At 39.4% G+C, this 20,148-nt stretch overlaps 1 protein-coding gene across 6 annotated transcripts in view; it reads left to right on the top strand.

Moving 5' to 3' along the window:
- The window catches only part of grin1a (glutamate receptor, ionotropic, N-methyl D-aspartate 1a), a 39,351-nt gene extending 21,740 nt beyond the window's left edge, over positions 1-17,611 (top strand). For 2 of the 6 annotated variants that reach the window (XM_042337564.1, XM_042337566.1), the window contains 4 exons: positions 166-275; positions 906-1,051; positions 10,389-10,499; positions 15,719-17,611. In XM_042337564.1, the coding sequence (XP_042193498.1) occupies positions 166-275; positions 906-1,051; positions 10,389-10,499; positions 15,719-15,787 (436 nt within the window). In that variant the 3' untranslated portion in view covers positions 15,788-17,611. Of the gene's footprint in view, positions 1-165; positions 276-905; positions 1,052-10,388; positions 10,500-12,155; positions 12,277-12,583; positions 12,641-15,718 lie in introns of those variants that run through there. The other 4 variants (XM_042337567.1, XM_042337569.1, XM_042337565.1 and 1 more) reach the window with 3 other exon arrangements.
- Positions 17,612-20,148: the final 2,537 nt, after the last annotated feature.

Consider the following 20,148-nt stretch of genomic DNA (forward strand, 5'->3'; position numbering starts at 1 on the left):
AAAAATGTAATTTATTTTTTCTTCCTAACCTGCTGTGGGTCTTATGGAGGGCTATATTCAGAGGATAGATTGAGGTAGAGGCTGCAGGCCCCTGATGGTTATTGTCAAAGGGAATTGGGGTGGGGGTGGTCAGAATGTTTCTGACTCTGATCTTATGAATTTCAGTTTCCATGAGAACGGTTTTATGGAAGACTTGGATAAGAACTGGGTCAGATACCAGGAGTGTGACTTCCGCAGCAATGCCCCAGCAACTCTCACATTTGAGAACATGGCAGGTAAAGCTCTGAGGATAGTGGGGGGGGGGGCAATTTAAAAAAAAACAAAATTGTTGCTCAGCCTAGTGGGTGTCCAACACATACGGTACCGTGCTTAAGAGTCTCCAAACCAAACTGAGAGTTCCATGCAACCCACCTACACGTGGAAATTCCAGAGGCAGGTTGTTGGAATGGAATGCGCACCCTCTCTCTCTCTCCCTGGAGGGATGCATCCCGCTTACCTAATCCCAGAAAGTATTAGGCACAGGTTGGCAAGAGCGAAGGCTTGGGACACCCCAGAGTGTGCATTGGCGTAACTGCTGGAGTCTAACCAGCTAAAACCGCATAGCCTGCCGTTACAGCAAGTCTGTGTTAGACAGTCATGTGGGGTTGAGCCCAGTTGATGGGCAGCTGTGATGTGCAAACAGGCTATTAAGTTGCCAGGAGCTGCTCTCCGCATCTCCCAATTCCACCACTGTCCCAGGGGAAGCAGGGAGCAGACCAACTCCCAGGCCTCTATTCATGTCACAGGAGGAGGACAAAAAGTTAAATGAAATGGAGCCAACGTTTCGAATCCAGGAACTGAAGGACGGATAGCGTGGCACAGCTGGGTGAGAGGTGACCTCTGCTTTCCCGTCTCCCCCTCTTTAGGTGTCTTCATGTTGGTGGCTGGAGGAATAGTTGCAGGAATATTCCTAATATTCATAGAGATCGCTTACAAGCGCCACAAAGACGCCCGGAGGAAACAGATGCAGCTCGCCTTTGCTGCCGTCAACGTCTGGAGAAAGAACTTGCAGGTACTTCCGAGAATTCCACACTATCCCGTACCAAACTGTGAGTGTTTGACCTGCTCGTGACTTATGAGGTTCCGTAATGTCACCGACTTGGGCGACCTGCAGGGATATTATTGCTTTGGCATCTGGAATGTGCTTTTCACAACATTGTTTGCAAGTGTTGAATCCTGCAGGGAACCGGACCGGCGGAAACCAGGAGAGAATTCCACCAGTATCTGTGCGTGTCACCCAGTGCCCGGCTCGCACTGTTCTGGTTAGTCTCAGACCTGCTCACATCACACAGCAGTGAGTGTGTAGCCTTGTGAGATGGAGTCCTGCTCCTTTAACGGTGATTCTTTTGTGAATCCTCGGGGAGAAACTCAGCTTCAAAGTTACGACCGACTTTAAGAGTTTCCCAAATTCCTGGATGCTCTGAAAGGCTAAGAAGATAGAGTACTTGATGGGACCTCGGTTGAACGTCTCGTCCTTTGGATGAGACATTAAACCGAGATCCCATCTGCCTGTTGTTGGGAAAAATGAATCCCGGGTTCGATCAAAAGACTCGACAAATACTAAAGATGGCATGACACACCTTTGAATGCTTTATTTCGATACCAGAAGACTCTTTTTCTTTATCTGCCAAATCCTTTTCAACTGCTCTATTTGTCCATTAGAATCCCCTACTTGTTCGTTAAAATCCCTTTTTAGCTGTTTCATCTCTTTTTCCCTATCGTTTAGAGTCGCATACAACTCTTGTATCTGATGCTGTGCATCTACATTCCCCTCTCCACAAAAGATATTTGAGGAGGGGTTTAAGTTTCTGTCCAAGACGAAGTTTTCCCTCTATCAATTACTGTTCCACATACTGAAGACCTTGTTCAAAAGTTCGGTCGGTCGGGCGGGCATTCTTTATTTAAAGCTGCAGCATCCCGACCAACTTGTGCGCATTATTTACCCTCATACTTAGTCACCCATTGCCGAAATTCATGTTTTAATCTTGTTCTGCTTTTCTTAATCCATGCTAATAACTTGTCAGGAGTTTAACCTGAATAGGACTGTCAGGAGTTTAACCTGAAGTTTGCTGTCAGGAGTTTAACCTGAAGTTTGCTGTCAGAAGTTTAACCTGAACGTTTCCTGGATCAAAAGCCAAACAAGTTCCTACCCGACCTTTTACTTGGGCGAGAGCCAAAGGGTTTAATATTGCTCACTATTTTCATAAGCTTGGCCCAGTATTGCTGAACCTTACCCATGCATGTTGTTGGTCTTTAATTTATGGGCAAGTCTCCTCAACCCTATCAACTGCTATCCAATATGAACAATCTTACAGCAGCTTTTCAACAAATCTTTACCACCATGAAATACTAACTCTAACCACATACGCCAAACCACAGACAATCCCACAATCCCACCTCTAAAAATAACAATCAAAAGAAGGAAGAACATAAACCAATACCATACATCTGATATCCATCAAACACACAAAAATATGCCACTTGTCGAGCCCCACGTTGGGCGCCAATTTGTTGGGAAAAATGAATCCCGGGTTCGATCAAAGGACTCGACAAATACCAAATATGGCGTGACACACCTTTGAATGCTTTACTTCGATACCCAACAGGTAACATCAATCATACAATACAAAGAAAAGTAAATGATCCAATTAGCAATACTAGAATACAATGATTATATCGAAGTAGAATGATTATATTTGACTTTATTATATTAAAAACACATTGGTTACATGCATTTAAGAAATACTCATGTTACCAGTTTAAAGGAGTCAACAGCAGCCGTTCTTTGTCTTCCCTCTCTTGAGCCCGAGCAGCTTAATGATATACTCACAAACTTATGGTGACCCTCTGATCTCTGCTCCCGGGCTGACTGTCTCCCTCTTGAGTAGTCCTGCTCTTCTAACTGTTCTCACCTAGAGGTGGGCTAGTTATACCCTTTTTCCAAGTGTTCTTTTCCTAGGGCCGCTCTACCCATTTCTGATACTGTCATGTACTCAGGTTAGTCAGTCATTTGGCTTGGTGCCATCCTGACTTGAGTCTCCACGAGGTCTTCCTTTTCTAAGCCAAAATGATTGATCGGTTTAGGGCTGTATCTGGTGCTCATTATTTTGTTATGTGGGATCGTTAGTACATTTCTTTTAAGTGAATGGTTATTTCAGTTTAAACAACTTGCTCGTTAGTTCGCCTTCAGTTATTTTGCAGACCCTGTCAGAATCTAGAGACTTATTGCTAAGCTGAGAGTCTGTGTCGACCGGTACCTTGGACCGTTGCCTCTGTGGGCTTCTTGTTATCTACTAATAAGTGGTGACCTCCTGCCCTTTTCCAAAGCTATCCTTTTATTCCTTAAGAAACAAAGAAAACCAGATGTGTCCTATCCCATGACCGTCAACATTTAACATAAAATCACACATTTATACATATTCACATAACATAATCCCGAATAATATTCCATTATAAATTCCTTATATTGTTATATTCCAACATTGTTCAGGTGGATGTTAAAGATCCCATGGCACGTTCGCAGTGTGAGTGCGGAGAAGAAACAGGAGCTGTCTGTTTCAGTACAATCCCGCGAGTTGACTCAACTCTGTTCTCATGTGATACTTGACGAGACATCATGGTGACAACATCACTAAATGGTAACACTAAGTTGCGTATCTCATGCATTAATAATGTAACAAGAGCATGTTGTACAGCAGTCACGCAGCAGCACACTGCCGGTGGTAATCCCAGCGTGTAGTGTTACCACGGCAATCCGAAAGATCCAGCTACGCTCGGTGCTGTCTCTCCACTGTGCACACTGTACAGGGTCAGTCTGCATTGTGCACCGTAAATGCTGTCTCTCTGCTCTGTGTATGCAGTACGACCTGCATGGCACAGTCCTGCGGACACCAGGTTAGGCTTGCGGACACCCCATCAAGTCCCTCATTTTATAATGCTCTATCTCAAGACCCTCTTCTTCAACAGTGCCTTCGGTTTCCTTCCTTCTCCCTTTACCCTCCACTCTCCCCGATCCCGGCCCCCAGCTCAGGTCCAAAACGCCGATTGTCCAGCGCCTTGGGATGTCCTCCTGATGTTAAAGGCACTATACAAATGTCATTTTGTTGTTGTGTTCAGGGAGATCCAACCATTTGGCTGCTGAGGGCCGGATGCCCTATTTGAGAAATGTCTGTGTTTGCCTTCCAGAAACATAACATTTACAGGTTGTGGAGCGAGCGGGTGGGCCAGATGAAATGGAGGGAGGGGTGGGAGGAGGGAGGGGGATGAAATCATCCCGCAGGCCACCTGTTAGACCATCCTGTTCTAAGACATTGCATCAACTTTAAGGTATGGCTTCAGTTTATTTTTAAAATTCCCCTTCCCCTCTCTGTGCCTATTTCAGTATGTGCAACAACAACATCTTGGATTTATATAGTGCCCCTCACTCAGCACTTGACAATGGCGGAGCATGATGCCATGGCACAGAATCCATGACTAAGAGTCTGGTCTATCCATATACACTCATTCAATGACCTCTTTATCCCCCAAGTGAGACAGAGCAACTGAATGGGATCCATGGTTGGATGTGAAGGTGCCTGACTTGGAACCATAGTAGATGGTGGGTGTTTTTCCTGACGGGTGCTGAGCAGAAAAATTATAAATACTGAAGGGAGCCTGTAATGAGATCGCTGTGACAGTATAACAGGGAATTCTAGGATTGCCTCTCGGAGGAATGGCTGCCGAGAGCATCAAAACAGGTAATTGGCAGTTTTTATGATTTTTTTACAATTAATGATTGACTGTTTGGAAATATTGGGGCCGGGGAGGGGGAGGAGGCTTGTTCTGGTTTGAGATCACAAGATCAAAGGATTGGTTCAGATGGAGATAGCGCTCAGGCCCATTTGATCTGGGCCCTTCCTTCCAGAACACCCATTCAACTGTCCTCATTATACGACCAATCTGTTTCTTAAATGAGTCTGTCAGGCCTCAACTACCCTTCCTGGCAAGCCATTCCAGGCTTTCTTTACTTCCAAAGGTACTGGTGTTGAGAACTCCACAAGGTGCTGGCATGGAGACCACCTTCACAAGGTACTGATGTAGATACGATTCTCACAAGATACTAACACAGAGACCATCTTCACAAGGTACTGAAATGTGACTTTGACAAAACAGCATCTAATTCCTGGGCTTTGACTGATTATGGAAACCCAGAAAGTAGAAATTCTCCAGAATCTCACAATGCAGAGGATTTGAGTCTTTGAGAGGCTAACTGCCTGCCACAGTCAAAATTTAACATTGAGAATGGTATTTCAAAGGGATTTTAGGAGGAGATTGTAACAGTTAGTGAGCGAAAGGTGAAGTGCACCATGTTTGGGAGCACGGAATGATCATTTATTGGCAATTAAGCTGGAATAGAACAGCGAACTGCAAGATCATCAGTGGATGGATATAACTGAAGGAAAACAAATGAAAGGTTTGTCAATTACACATGAGTGCAATGACATAGAAATGTGTACATAAAGAAATTGATCTCAATGCAATCATACACGTGAATGTGTGCGTTGCTTTGCGTTAGGGAGTTTAGTGAGTAATGCTTTCACAAAGCAACAGGACTGAAGCAATGACTAAAAAAAGAAGCCTAATCCTGGGTTCAACTGTAACTTGTGAAAGTTACAACAGCAGTAGTGAGATATGGAATGAAGATTGTACCTGAACATTAAATGGGATAAGATTGAAGATTTTACCAGGACATTAATGTCGGATGAGGGCTGAAGTCTGTAGAAGACTATTGAGGGCATTAGGATCAAGACTTGTTTAACAGGGCCAGTATGGAAGATACATAATCCAAAATGATGTCCACAAACTACATTCCAAATTGTACCAAATAATGAAAAGCTCAGAAGTTAAATTTTTACTATTTTGTGACTTATATAGTTTGTTCCTTTATTATTTTGACCATGTTGACTTTGAATGATGATCCTTGTATCAATGGCATAAATGATCACTTGTGGACTATCATCTTTGATGATGTCTTATTTCTGTTGATGGATGTTTCTAAACTGGGTTGAAATTTCTTGATCATTGAAAGCTGTTTGCATATAGCTTCTGCGTTCACCTACAAATGTGAAATTCACAGTAAATATCTATGTAATGCTTTGAGATATTTCAGTGATGTGATAAGACGCTATGTCAGATGCAAAGAATACTATTATGGTGGTTGAATATTTGGATATAACCACTCTGTCTACAGGTAGGTAAACCAGCGAGCCCAGTGTGTGCATGTATTTTTTGTGCCAAATGGAGCACAATTTATATGTCTTTCTGATCTTTGATGTGTAAATATGCGAAAAATATTTCTAAGGTTTCTAGCGCTCACATGTAGTATAAATTTCCATGGGAAATTAGGAAATTGTGTTTGTTGCTCTATTGTCATTACCAAAAGCTGTGTCACTCTGGCGCTGTACTGTATAAGAGCAAATTGTTTATTATGTTTTAGAGACGTGTTAAATGAAAGAATTATTATTATTATGCAATGCTGCTAATATCTCCACTTACTTTATCTCCATGGTTGTTGTAGCATGCACTAAATTCTGACAGTATTGTGGTTTACCATTGGTAGCCATTGATAGTTCCTCAAGTCTTTATGTGACCCAGCAATTACCAGGGTCAGATTCATGATTATTCATTTATCTATATTATGTCACGTAATTTACAAAAACAAACCTGCTGCTAAATGGTTTGATAGATTTTGCATTTTCAGGCTCTTATTCCAAGCCCATAAATGTAACAGATGATTCTCAGTTTATCTTTCCAAGATGTCAAAGTCTCCAGAGAGGCTCTTCCTACAGATTCCTTTTTGAAGTCCAACAACATCATTGGGTGCTCTGTGTTTGTTCAGCATTTTCCAAATCCAGCTTGTTGGGGGAATAGGGATGAATTGTGGATGCTCAAATAAATTTGTTGAATCCAATGAAGACAACACTGACTGGTTCTGCCTCTTGGGTTTCATGTCAGCTGTTAACTTCCTAATACCAGATAGTTGGTATCAGTATCCTAGGAGGAGGGATTGGGCTGCATCTTGCAGTCCCATTCTAATGATGGAAGGATCATATGTGAGGGTGGTATAGTGAGAATTATTATCAAGTAATCTGGTTTTGACCTGCGATTGTTGGATCATTGTCCTGCCATCCAGTTTGTCTTTGACAGAGCTGAGTTGAATTCTGCACGAGTGTAAGTTTATTTGTGCAATTGTCGCAAGTCTGTCAGTTGTGTTAATGTGCAGTTACGTGCTTTCTGATCACATGACGGAATATTCTTATGACATTAATTTATATTGACGTGATGTTAAATGAATCCAAGAGACCTGCTGTTGCATTGCGGTTGGCTTAGGAGGGAATAGTATCATCGACCGACTAAAAATACAAAATGTGCGTATGTGGAGGGGCGAGGGAGTTGGGGGATAATTGAATTCTTGAAATTATATCTTTAGGTGAATACTCATTCCTCTTGGAGCTTGTTTTATTGTTATATTATTATCTGTAGAAGCATTGACGTCACTGAGCCCAATTTGAAAATAAATATCCGCCCACCTCCACCCACACAGCAGAGTGCCACACATGGGAAAGTACAAGAGTACCTGCAATTTGCTCAGCGAACATCACAGCCATGAGCTACTCCCCTCCTTTCGGAAACTAGATATTTGTGTAGATATTAATCTTGTAAATTGAAGAAACCCAATGATTATTTTCTTATTCCTTTATCACACTGTTCGCACCAAACCAACTCCGAATTGTATTGGTCAGGTAGGAGAGGTCTCCATCTAAACCAACTCAGAACTGGCACTTGCACAGTTTTAGAATTTTGCTCTAAACTATAGAAACTGGAAACAACCCAAATAAGTTTGATATGTTTTCAAATCATTGTTTGACTGTCTATGGGGAAAATTGTATTTTCCAATTTTTATTCGATACTGCTTTAGCAATTAATCTTGAGCTCGGTTATTTTTTCATGGTTTAAGTAGGCTTAAAACGATTCAACAACAATTTGCAATTATATATACATTGGCTGGTGAATTGGCAATCTAAAAATTTTTCCAGCAATATCAACAACTTGCATTCATACAGCAACTCAGGCAGGATAGCAACTCCAATCTCTGTTCATTGCTGTAGTCGGACATCAACTAAGGGAGAAAAGGGAGGGAGAGATGTCCCGGTTGAAGAAGTAGATCTGGAAGCCTAAAGGTTGTGGAACACCTTACTGCAAGGGAATATTGAAGTCAAGGCAGTGACATTTAAAAGAGAATTAAATGAATACTTACTGAATGAGGGATATAAAGGGAATGGGGGAAAGAGCAGGAATATATGATAAATGGCTCCAGTGGGGGTACAGCACAGCAAAGCCACAGTGGATTGACTGGTCACATCGTCTGCTGAAATTTCTATGCAAGTCAAGTTGTCGAAAAAAATGGGCGTAAGCAACAACTTCAATTTATATAGCGCCTTTCATGCGGAGTAGCGTCCTGGAGCGCTTCGCGAAGATACATTAACAGTGCTCAGATATAGAAGTCAAAGAAGATTTTTCACGAATAGATATGATAATGAACAGTTGGTAATTAACTTGTCTGCAATAAGGAACACAATTCAACTGGAAAAAATGACCGCAATATTTTGTTCTTTACTTGGCAATATGGATTTCTTTCTCACCTGTTCCTGTTGCGTAACAATCCAACTCGGGTAATTGGAACTCAGAACTGCTGACAACACTTGTGATGTAGAGTGGACCTCCTCATTTTCTCCAAAGTGTTTGATGGAACATCTCCTCTTGGATATATTGCTTAGGTGGGACATCCCATTTTGGACGAGACATGAATGTTGAACGTATCATCTTGGATGAGGCACGAGCTGCTGATCTGTCTTGTCTTGTTAGGAGCACTAAACAAGGCAGTGAATTTAGGAGCAAAAGTGATCTTGGAGTATTTTATTCCACCGATTTGCATTGTTTCAGCAAAGAATAATCCAGCGCTACTCTCGAAGGCATTCAGAAGGCACCATCCAATCCAGCTACCCTTCTGCCTGTGTCTCTCCTCATGTCAAGAGAAGTATTATTTCTCGAGTCAAAAGAGAAAAACTGAGGAATGAAAACAACAATTGAAACATGTTTGAGGGATATTAATGACAATCTAACCAAAGGCTGTTTTCTAAGGGACTCCTATGTTCTCTTGAGTTACAGATTCTCAGAGAATCCATTATCAACTTTGATCTTGATTTTACATAGTCTGAAGCCCCAGCTGAGGTCATTGTGTAGGTGCTACTTTTGCCTAAAGCATACTGGATCAACATTGCAATTCACATAGTGATGCTGTCTGTTTTTGAGAATGTTGGCTGTTCGTCTATCAGTCCATTTGTCTCTTCGTCTGCCCACGTCTGTCTGTCTGTCTGTCTTGTCTGCCAGTCTTTCTGAATGTGAAATCTCTTTTGAACGAATTACATTTTTTGTCACAAATGTTGACAAATATCATTTGTATTCGCAAATGTGACTCTTTGATTCCGCAGTTCAAAGGTCAAAATGGCAAGCCCTAGAGATTCTTTTTTCTTTTTTTTTGCTCTAAATAATCTTGAAAACAGAAAGGATTTAAGTGACGAGGGTCATTACAGGAGGAACCATGCAATTACTCCGTGCAGGAAATAGTGACTAGACTATAGACGGAATCAATTTGAGTTATTCATTTGAACACTTGGCTTTTATGATCACGATTCTTAAGCTATCTCAAACAGATGTTCAAAACACAAACACTTCCATTTCTGATCAAAAGATGGATGGGGAGGAAAAGATTTAATAGCAGTTCAAAGGCTTTTTGCATCTTTTTCATTTTAACAACCGTGTTGAGATATCATTTGATTTCCACCGATTATTTTGATCCCAGCAGTTTTTGTTTGACTTCATTTGATTTCCTAAAACGCTTTTGGAAAATCATACAATAAACCACAAAGTGTATCAGTGACCAGCGCACTAGATACAGGAACCTTCATACATTTTCATATCCAAACCTGAGTCACGTTCATTAGATTCACTGCTCTTTCACAAATCTTAGCTTGTGGTGAAACATTCCCTTTGATTCTACTGTCAGGGCTCCTCAAGAGATAGATTGTCTTTTTCTTTAAGACATTTATCAACAAGGGAGTGACAGATCTACTAATGGTTAATCAGTTCCTGTCCAAACTCAGAGAGNAAAAAATGGGCCAATTTACCAAGGAGATGTGGCAAGCTGGTTACCTGTAGCATAGAGGTCTGCTTGCCACGCAGACAAAGCTCGATTATAAATAGTTACGACTGAGAGGTAAAGTCAATAACATCAAATATATCTGTTCTAGGATAGAAAAAATGGTAGAGCAGAGCCTGACCCTAAAACGAAAGCATCTTTTAGATCGCTCACTTCAACACTGACCTCCAGCTTCAAGAGACGTAGGTCTTCCAAAGACACGGTAAGAGGAATTGGGACTCCTTTCACCATGCCATGAGTCCATTAGCCCAAAGCTCATTCAGTACTATTACATATCCACCTCACCACATGCCCATATGAAACAGCTACATTGCATTGTTAACACTGGGCAAGGGAGAGAGGGGCACTTTGGAAAATCAAGGGGTGTTGATGACATCCTTGATGAATGTTTATGTCTGGCCCTTGCTCTCATTCCCATTGTCAGTTACTCCAGTCTCAAACCTTCTAAAAGGGCGTATCTTGCGTTTACTGTAGATTCATTCATGATGACGCCATTGAGTTGACCACCCACGACCACTGCACCAGCCCAGGGATTTTTCAAAGGTTATTTCTGAAGCATTATACTTCACCCAAAATATTATCATGTCTTTTACCATGAACATGGTCATATTTTTCACCATTCCAAAGATTCATCACCCTCCTTCACCATTCGCAAGGCTCATGTTCTATCAACTGCTTTTTGATGGTGGTGCTGATGAGGATGAAATTGGTAAATTACCTGAATGGTGTGGCCTTTTTTTTTTGATACATTTGTTACTTGTGATGATGTAATGCTTTGATGGATGCTTTGACTTTCTCTTTTTCTCTGCAGACCCTTTTTTTCCTTCTTTTCTTTTTTAGATGTATTTTATTCTTGATCACTTTTACCAAGTTCTTGCTGAAAAATCACCTTTATCTTGACTGCAAGGTCACATTCTCAGCTGCAAAGTTTATTATTTTCATCGTGACATCTTTGTTTTCACCTTCTACTTTGGATTTATTTGTTATGGATTCCGTAATTTTGTTGTTGTTTGGGTTGCTGGTCTTGCTGCAGTCCCGGACAGAAGCACTGATTCATAATTTGTTTACAAATAGGAATATTTGCACCCATAATGAATGCACAGCCATGTAAAAGAAAGTTGGACACTCACTGAACTCACTCCCTTTATCAGTAAAGGAGTTGCACACATTTAGAAAAAATGACATATCATTCAGGAATTGACACTACAGCCCTAGTCGTTGGTCAATTGATCATATTTAAAACTTGGACATTTCCAGTAAAGTTTGGTAGTTCAGCAGTGAGGTATTGTATTAGTCTTTGTCCTTCATGCTAAATAATGGCAAATACGAGTTTATTAAGATCTAATTTCAAACTTTAGAAATATAATTGAGTAGTGCAAGTGCACTTGAATACTAATTTTAAGTCTTTCATGCTCTGCAATCCTGATAGCGTTCCATTAGCAGGATTCACGGGTAGGAGTTGCTCTACCCACTTTCCATCAGTAATAGAGCTCGCTGGCTATTAATAGGCAAGAGCACTTCAAATGTATTGAAGCACGAGCAAGGCTTATGAGTATATTTCATGATGTTGATTTTCCAAACTATTCTTGAACAACCACTACATCCCACATTCTCAACAATATACCCGTTCTGAAAAGTTAATTCATTTTGTGCATTTTTTTTTAATGAAAGCCTTTGACTAACATGCATTTTCTTATTCCAAATACAGGGCCTAAGTTTTGTACTGTTTCCTTACCACTGAATACCATCTTATTTAGGAGCCCGTGTCTTATATGGCTGTCTCCATCATTTCTGTACTGACATCTTAACATTATTGTGGTTCTAAAATGTTATCCTCATTTCCATTTTTTGAATTTAGCTGGAATGACCCATCAGAAAGACTGAGTTAACAACTCCCTCTCCCATTCCCTCTCTCTCTCTCTTTGCTGTTCTGCTTAATTGTATACCATGTCATCGTCTACAGATCTTGTTTGTTAGAACCTCAATGTAAAGAAGCACTTTTCTTTCCAAAGAAAATAAAATGCAAAAACGACCTGTCTTGTCTGTCTGATTTATGTTCCTCGTTCTTCTCTATAAAAATCAAGGGATCTCATCTTCAACAAACTTCAGCACTACCTCATGTGTGCCTCCTTCTACCTGCTCCATTGTGCAACGTCTGCTTGTCAGCCATCATTTCTCAGATCCAACCACTTTGGAATCTCTCAAGAAGCCAGAATCTTTTTTTGTGCAGTAGATTTTATTCTGATGCTCTGACGAGAAACCATTTCTTTTTCTCCTTGCTTTCAGACTGAACAGTGATGCTTCTTCCTGCTTCTTCTTTAGATTAGAAGGTAGACTCCCCAAGCAATGACAGTGAATGCATACCATATGCGAACAGCTACTGCATCTCAGAACCATTTCAAAGACCAGCAGGCTAGGCGTGATTAAAAAATTGTATTCGTAAAATCGTAACTTAAAAAGGTTGTTTTTTCTTCTTCAAATTAAGTCTGACATGAATTAAAGTACAAGTCAACTATATTTTTCATGCGGTTGCTTACAAAATGGTTACCTTAACATGGATGATACTTATAATTAAAGCAGTCTTGATTTAATATTGGAAGGGATGTTGATGCAATAAGATACAGTTCACATTTCAAAACAAATGCAGTGATTAAAACCATTGAGTACTTACTTGTGCAACATTGGGACCGTTGTAATGTCTTGAAAGGCAAAAGTATTGTTAAATGAGAAATTTGGTCAGCCATAATATTAACAATTTATATTTTATATTATTTTGCATTGATATCAATCCAGGCAATAATTGTTCATCCACCATCATTTTACTATATAAAATAAATCTTATTAAAACACATCATTTTAATAAGTATGATGAATTAAATACGAGGATTATAATTGTATAATTCAAAGAATAAAGCTGCCACACAAGCATTTTACATTATATGAAAAAAAATTAATGATAGCAAAACGCAGCACCTTGAAATCAATTCAGTGACTAATAAAGATGGAATGAATTGCAGTGTGTTTGCTTTGAGTGAGGGATTAGTCGAATCTGAAAGGTCAGTATAAAACTGAGAAGAGGCAGCATTTATAAAAGCAGTAATGCAGATTGATAATCATATAACAGAGTGCCCCTTTCTCCATTGGCAGTGTGTTTGGAAAATGGTGTGTAGTTAAATGCATTGCAAACATTTATACGTATACCACCCTTGAGTGTTTGAAAGGGTGGAATTAAATCTGAAAGCCTTCCACTCTAAGAAGGAAGCTTCTTTAGAATTGGATAGTGCTCTGCAGAGTAATGCAGTAATACATTTTTTGTCTGTTTCTTTCTGGTACATTTATTTCACTGACTAATCGCTGTTGCTTGTCCAGTTGCAGTAGAGTATTATTAGTGGTGTCACTTGGTGAAGCTTGCAGTAGCCGCATTTTTTAAGGCCCAATTTTGATACTGTTGGCACCGATTCCATCTCTCAAGTTACGTTGGCCCTGGACTATCTTCATGGCCTCAACCCAGACTGCCCTGCCACTTGACTCTTTTTTTTACATCATTTTCAAGTTACTCCCGAGGAATTAAACAAAGACAGGTCGAGAATGCAAGTGGGTGAATGGCCCATGAGCTTGTTCATGTTCAAAGCCATGTTGGTTCTCATTATGTAATTAACCAAAGAAAAAAAATCAGAAGTGTCTGTAATTCTGAAATCTTGCACGATAGTTAGTTGTAAATGAAGTGCATTTGTATGAATTTACTCATGGTTAGCCCATGGGTTATTAGCCCAATCTGCATTTTAGACCCCAGTGACCCTATCAGTTTTAGGTTATTGCGAATTGTGACACGATGTAGGTTTATCTATGGTCCATTTGGCTCAGAATTACTAAACTGCATGATCCAAAACTTGACTTCATTGTAAAGGGCACTTTAAACAATCACTTACTGCAAATGTAAAACAGCTAGAGAATTGAGAACATTTTTATTGGTACAATTGAAACAGTTCTCTTTTATTTAGCTCTTCTTGGATAAGACTGTCAATTAACATGGCTAAATTCAGTCATTTCTCAATCCACAATGGGATTGGAAAATGTCCTTGTTTAGCAAAAATTAAACTGAGATTTTACAATGGACTGGGACAAAGCAACAACTCAAATGCAGTTTGGGATTTTACAAGACAAGTGTCTCAGGAACTGTTTACCTGAGGCGTTGAGCTCTCACCATTTCTTAGTAGCTTTTAAACTATTAGTCAGGCACCAACATGACAAAGAATACCCCTCTCCTAACTAAGAAACAGCATCCATTATGTGCTACAAAAAAGTTAGAGGGAGCATTGTGCAAAATATTGCTCAATGCTATTGATAACTACAGTAAAAATCAGATCAGTTTAAGCTAAATAACATTAAGATTAATTTAATCTAATTCATCCGGTTAAGATTAATTTAATCTAATGTACTGAAACCATTCATTCCTGAAAAATCAACTGCCCAATTCAGATGCATTTTCTGGGCCTTAAATTGAGTTCGTTTTGTTGGGACTCTGCTGACCCCCATTGTTTCTCCCTATGAACTTGTCCTGGCTGCTGATCATGCAGTGCAGATGCAGTATTATTTCATGATCGCCGTGAGTCAGTGAGATGGTGAGCAGAATAACCTGCAGTGAAACAGTCATGGAAAATTCAAGCAGGTATAGGCAGCAACAGAATTGGCGTAGCTTGGGGTGAGACCAAGTATAGATGTCCACAAAAGAATATGGTAAAGTGAGCTAATCGGACGGAAAGGTTAGGCAAAGATGGTGCTGTATGTTTTTTCTTTAATTCCTTTTGATAATTTAACTAAAAGTTAGTAGTATTGCTTGAAAGAACTAAGAAGGTTGAGTGTTTGGCTGCAATCCATGGGCGCAAATTCGAGGATAACGATATGTTAGATGTAATTTAATGTAATGTACACCCTTACGGTACTCAGTCTGTAGAACATCCATGCTGGACTTGAAATAATTTTGCAGGATTGCCTGACCAATGCATTATTTAAGCAAAGCATCCCAGTTGCAGGGATGAATAATAATGAACAGTGAAGATGTTAACATTTGTACAAAACCAGGGAAATATTTAATTGATCAAATATTGTTTTTACTGAATCAAGAACATTACAATGTTGATGCAAATATATTTCAATTCAAGTTCTGATTTCCTCTGATTGAAATCCTAGTACAAGTACAATATAACATTTGGTCACAAACCGATTATGCGTTCAGCAATACAAAAAAAATCCTAAGTTATAAGTTGTTTAAATTGTCACTGAGAATCCCTTGAGGGGTAACGTGGTTACATTCAGATAGGCAGATGTTTGGAACAAAGAACTTGCTGATCTTTCATATAGTTAATGTATTCATCCAATGCTGGCTCTAACTTCTGTCTCTGTTTCTCTTTTATTTTGCAGCAGTATCACCCTACTGATATAAGTGGGCAGCTGAACCTTTCAGACCCTTCGGTTAGCACAGTGGTGTGATTTTGCCCAAAACACTGATGTCTAAACTCCAGAAAGATATTTAAAAAATGCAAGATTAATTGTGCAACAAGAGCAAGCCCTTAGAACACCAGCAATTGCAAGAGTGAAAGAGAGGACTGTATAAATCTACTGACATTGGAAATGCAACNAAAAAACATCAGTAGTAGTTGTTCAGTGAACTTTCAGTGTTAAAGGTACTCACCCAAACCATCAGTGTTATTCACCCATCATCAGTCATAAAGAAAATCTAGTGTTAGTTTCTCACCAAATAAACAGTGTTATAAGTTGCCCATCATACCATTAGGGGTTTTTAGATGGCAGTGATTTTTCACGCTGCCCTTTCATTTCTGGTCACTTCTGGTTTTCGAATCCAATCCAAACTCCAATGGAATGTTGAACATATTGGTCTTAAGGGAAATTAGTTTGAATAGTCTCAACCCAGTTCCTCTTATTCACGGAACTGGACTCACGGCACAAACGCATCCAACATTTCAATTTAAATTGGCAATGTCATTCAGAGTGACCAGAGACAGCTGTGTGGGAAATGGAAACATTTACTGTGCCAATTAGTTAGTGCTCTTCTGAGGAACGCTGTTGGATTAGTTACTGAATACCTGTGATTTTCATGCCAAATCTTTTAATATATATCAAAACATAGAATCATTTGTTGCATTGATGTCACAGTTTATCATCATAAACACAGAATCATTTATTTATGCATTGACGTCACTGATTACCTGTGTCCAACCCTCTCTGTAAGGCTTGTAAGACTTATCCTAGATAATAGTGTGTATACAAGCAAATAAAGTTGCCAAACTCCAGTCACTTCCCAAATGTAGGGTGCCATTGTACATAGAGACAGTTTATTCAGCATATGATCTAACAAATATACACAACTGTGTATTCACAATGGCATAACGTGTTTCAGAGTCACTCTGGAGTGTCTGTGTGCTGCTAATATAACTTGGATTGCTGGATTGACGAGGAATTGTTAATATGCATCAGGCATATCAATGTAACAAGGACATTACTGTGTACTTGGGCGTGTTCTGGACCTGACATTGGGTTCTCATAATGGAAAATTTAATTCTCCAACTAGAACATCCCTCAGCTGGAGAAGCACAACACCTCACCAAAACAATTGAAGGGACAAATTGTGTATTCACCAGTGTTAATTCATCAGCAATCTATCAATATTGATGCTGATCACCAATCAGTGTTAAAGTTACTTGCCAAACCTTTGGTTAATTTACTTACTATCTCTGCCAGCTCACAAGTTATACAGCAAATCTCAGCAAGAGCAACTCACTTAAAATCCCTCTTCCGTTGTTAAGTAAACTTTTCCCTGTTAACCTTTTTAATTAATAATTTATTCTGACAGCCCCTATTTTACAAAGGAACAGGATCTGTACAGATTATTACTGCTATTTTTATTAATATTATTATTTGAGAGTTCAAGCCATTCCACCTCATCTCTACAGCGCTTGATAATCTTGGAGAATCTATTTCTTATTCACATATCTTCACTGATCTTCAAGTTACTGAGTATATATACTGTGTCTGGCATTTATGTGAAATCTGCAGTGCACTGTGTAATACTACTGATAGTATGATTTGCATTGATTTGTTTGTAGTGTCTCACTGTTGGCAATACTATTCCCTTACCCAATGGAACAAATTATCCTTCAATATCTGAATTCCTCTTAATATCTTAGATTATCTTTAAACTCTCAATGAATGAGATGGGAAACTATTGGTAACAATAGATTCTCTTCACACTATCTTTTGTCTCATAGAATCAAAAGAATTTTACAGCACAGAAGGAGGCCATTCATCGTGTCTGTGCCGGCTCTTTGGAAAGAGCTATCCAATTCAATCCCACTCCCCCGCTCTCTCCCCAAAGCCCTTCAAACTTGTCCTCCCCAAATAATTATCTACTTCTCTCTTAAAAGTTGTTATCGAATCGGCTTCTTTCAGGCAATGCATTCCCGATCTGAACAACTCACTGTGTGAAAAAATTTCTCACCTCCCGTTTCTTTTAACAACTATGTTAAATCGATGCCCTCGGGTTACCGACCCAGTGGAAATAGTTTCTCCTTGTTCACCCTATCGAATCCCCTCATAATTTTGAAAACTTCTATTAAGTCTCCTCTTAACCTTCTCTGCTCCAAGGAGAATAATCCCAGCTTCTCCTGATAACTGAAGTCCTTCATTCCTGGTGCCATCCTGGTCAATCTCCTTTGCAGCCTCTCCAATGCCTTGACATCCTTCCTAAAGTGTGGAGCCCAGAACTGAACACAGTCTCTCGCTGAGGCCTAACCAGTGTTTTATCAAGTTTCATCATAACTTCCTGACTTTTGTATTGTATGTCCCTATTTATGAAGCCTAGTATCCCGTATGCTTTTTTAACAGCTTTATCTACCTGTCCGGCCACCTTCAAAGATTTATTTATATGAACCCCCAGGTCTCTCTGTTCCTTCACCCCCTCTAAGATTGTACCATCAGCTTATATTGCCTCTCCTCATCTCTTCCTCTCAAATGCATCACTTTGCATTTCTCCACATTAAATTTCATCTGCTATGTGTCTGCTCATTTTACCAATCTGTCTATCTCCATTTGCAGTCTACTATCCTCCTCGGTTTACTACTTTCCTCGCTTAGTATCATCTGCAAACTTGGAAATTGTACTCCCTATACCCAAGTCCAGGTCATTTATATAGATCAAAAACTCATGGGGAAATATGAATTTTGTCAGCATTGCTTTGATACAGTTAATGGTAATGAAATCAAGAGACAAAATTAAATTGTCTGATAGATGCAATAATGGTCCTTTTGATTCACTCCCACCTAATGTCACGAACAAACACGAACCTTCCTGCACTACTGTAACAGTGGCACTTTTTCCACAGAGCAACTGAAGTTGTTGTCACCAGTGACAGTTGCCGTGCATTCACTGAATAGTCCTTGTAACATGAATGCAACTCGTGATGTAATCGATCTTTTAAAAATCAAGTTGTTGTACATTCCAGATATTATGTACAATATTTATATACAATCAGCGTATCTAATGTTATTGCAGAGCAGTTTGAAGGTAACCTTTGCATTGCTAAAGCAGTGAGGTGGTGCCTTGTTACTTAAAGTAGCAGTTAGGTGGTAACAGTTATTAAGTCATGATGTGATAATAACCCTCTTATTTCACAACATTGCCATGGTTAACTGTTATTACAGAGCAGTAAAGTATAACTGTACTTTGAATGGTTAACCTGCATTGAACTTAGAAATGCAGTTTAAAATTTTCACTGTATAGGATGTGTTTTCAAATGGTTCTGCTAAATTGGACCTCCGAGGAATAGTGGAAAGGTTTCCTAAAGCCATGTGAGTCATCCAGGATCAAACTGTGAGTTAGGTTTGCAGTAAAGAAGGAAGGCGCCTAAAAGGATCAAGGAATTTCCTTTGCAGGAATCTGAGGTGGGGGAGTGGGTATTTTCAGTTCGAGACCTGAGACTTCTTGTACAATGCAACATTTATTTAATGAAGAGCTTACAACACCTAAGTACGTCACCTGCAGAAAACCTCAAATCACATTACGGTCTTATAATTCAATGACTGGCTCACGACTTCTTCTAAAGAAATTCCATGTTTTCCATCCATACATGTTTTCAAAGAGCTCAAATTCAAACCGCAGGGCAGAGAAACTTATTGGAGGAAAAAACAATCAAAGAGGATGAGAAATCAGATGAAAACAGTTGAAAAGAATGAACGAGTCCAAACACAACAAAGGCATTGGAAAATATTTCAAGAATGTTTTCTCAAGACTAAATTTTGTTTTCTAATGTTTTACATGTATCAGTAAAAATGTAATTGGACAGGAGAAAATGGCTATATGTTCTGTGACTTTACCTTGAGGTAGTTGATAACCATGCAAATATTTTCAATGGTTCTCATACACAAATTAAATCTGTTTCTCATTCTTGCTTCTACACTATCTCTCGAAAGCCACAGAAATACGTTTGTTCTGACTTACAAACGAGAAATAGAGGGAGTGTTTTGAAAGAGACATCCAGAGCCATTGCACATGTTTTATTCTTATCTGAATTGCTATAGAAACCTTTAAAATATTTGTGATCATGTAAGTTGTTCCCATTTTTAAAGTATCTTGTTAAATCATTTTACAAAATCTTAATTTCTATGGTAGGTATTGTTAAGTGGGAATTATAGACATATCACGCCTCTTTCTTTAGGAATAGCCTCATAATATCATTTGCCAATCGCATTAATCACGATTAAGCACTGGAACAAATATTGTATGACTCTCAGTCCTAATAGAATGACATTTACCTTCAATTTTAGTCACTCTGGTTA

This window comes from Callorhinchus milii, unplaced genomic scaffold (assembly GCF_018977255.1).
Source record: "Callorhinchus milii isolate IMCB2004 unplaced genomic scaffold, IMCB_Cmil_1.0 Scaffold8, whole genome shotgun sequence".
Taxonomy (NCBI): domain Eukaryota; kingdom Metazoa; phylum Chordata; class Chondrichthyes; order Chimaeriformes; family Callorhinchidae; genus Callorhinchus; species Callorhinchus milii.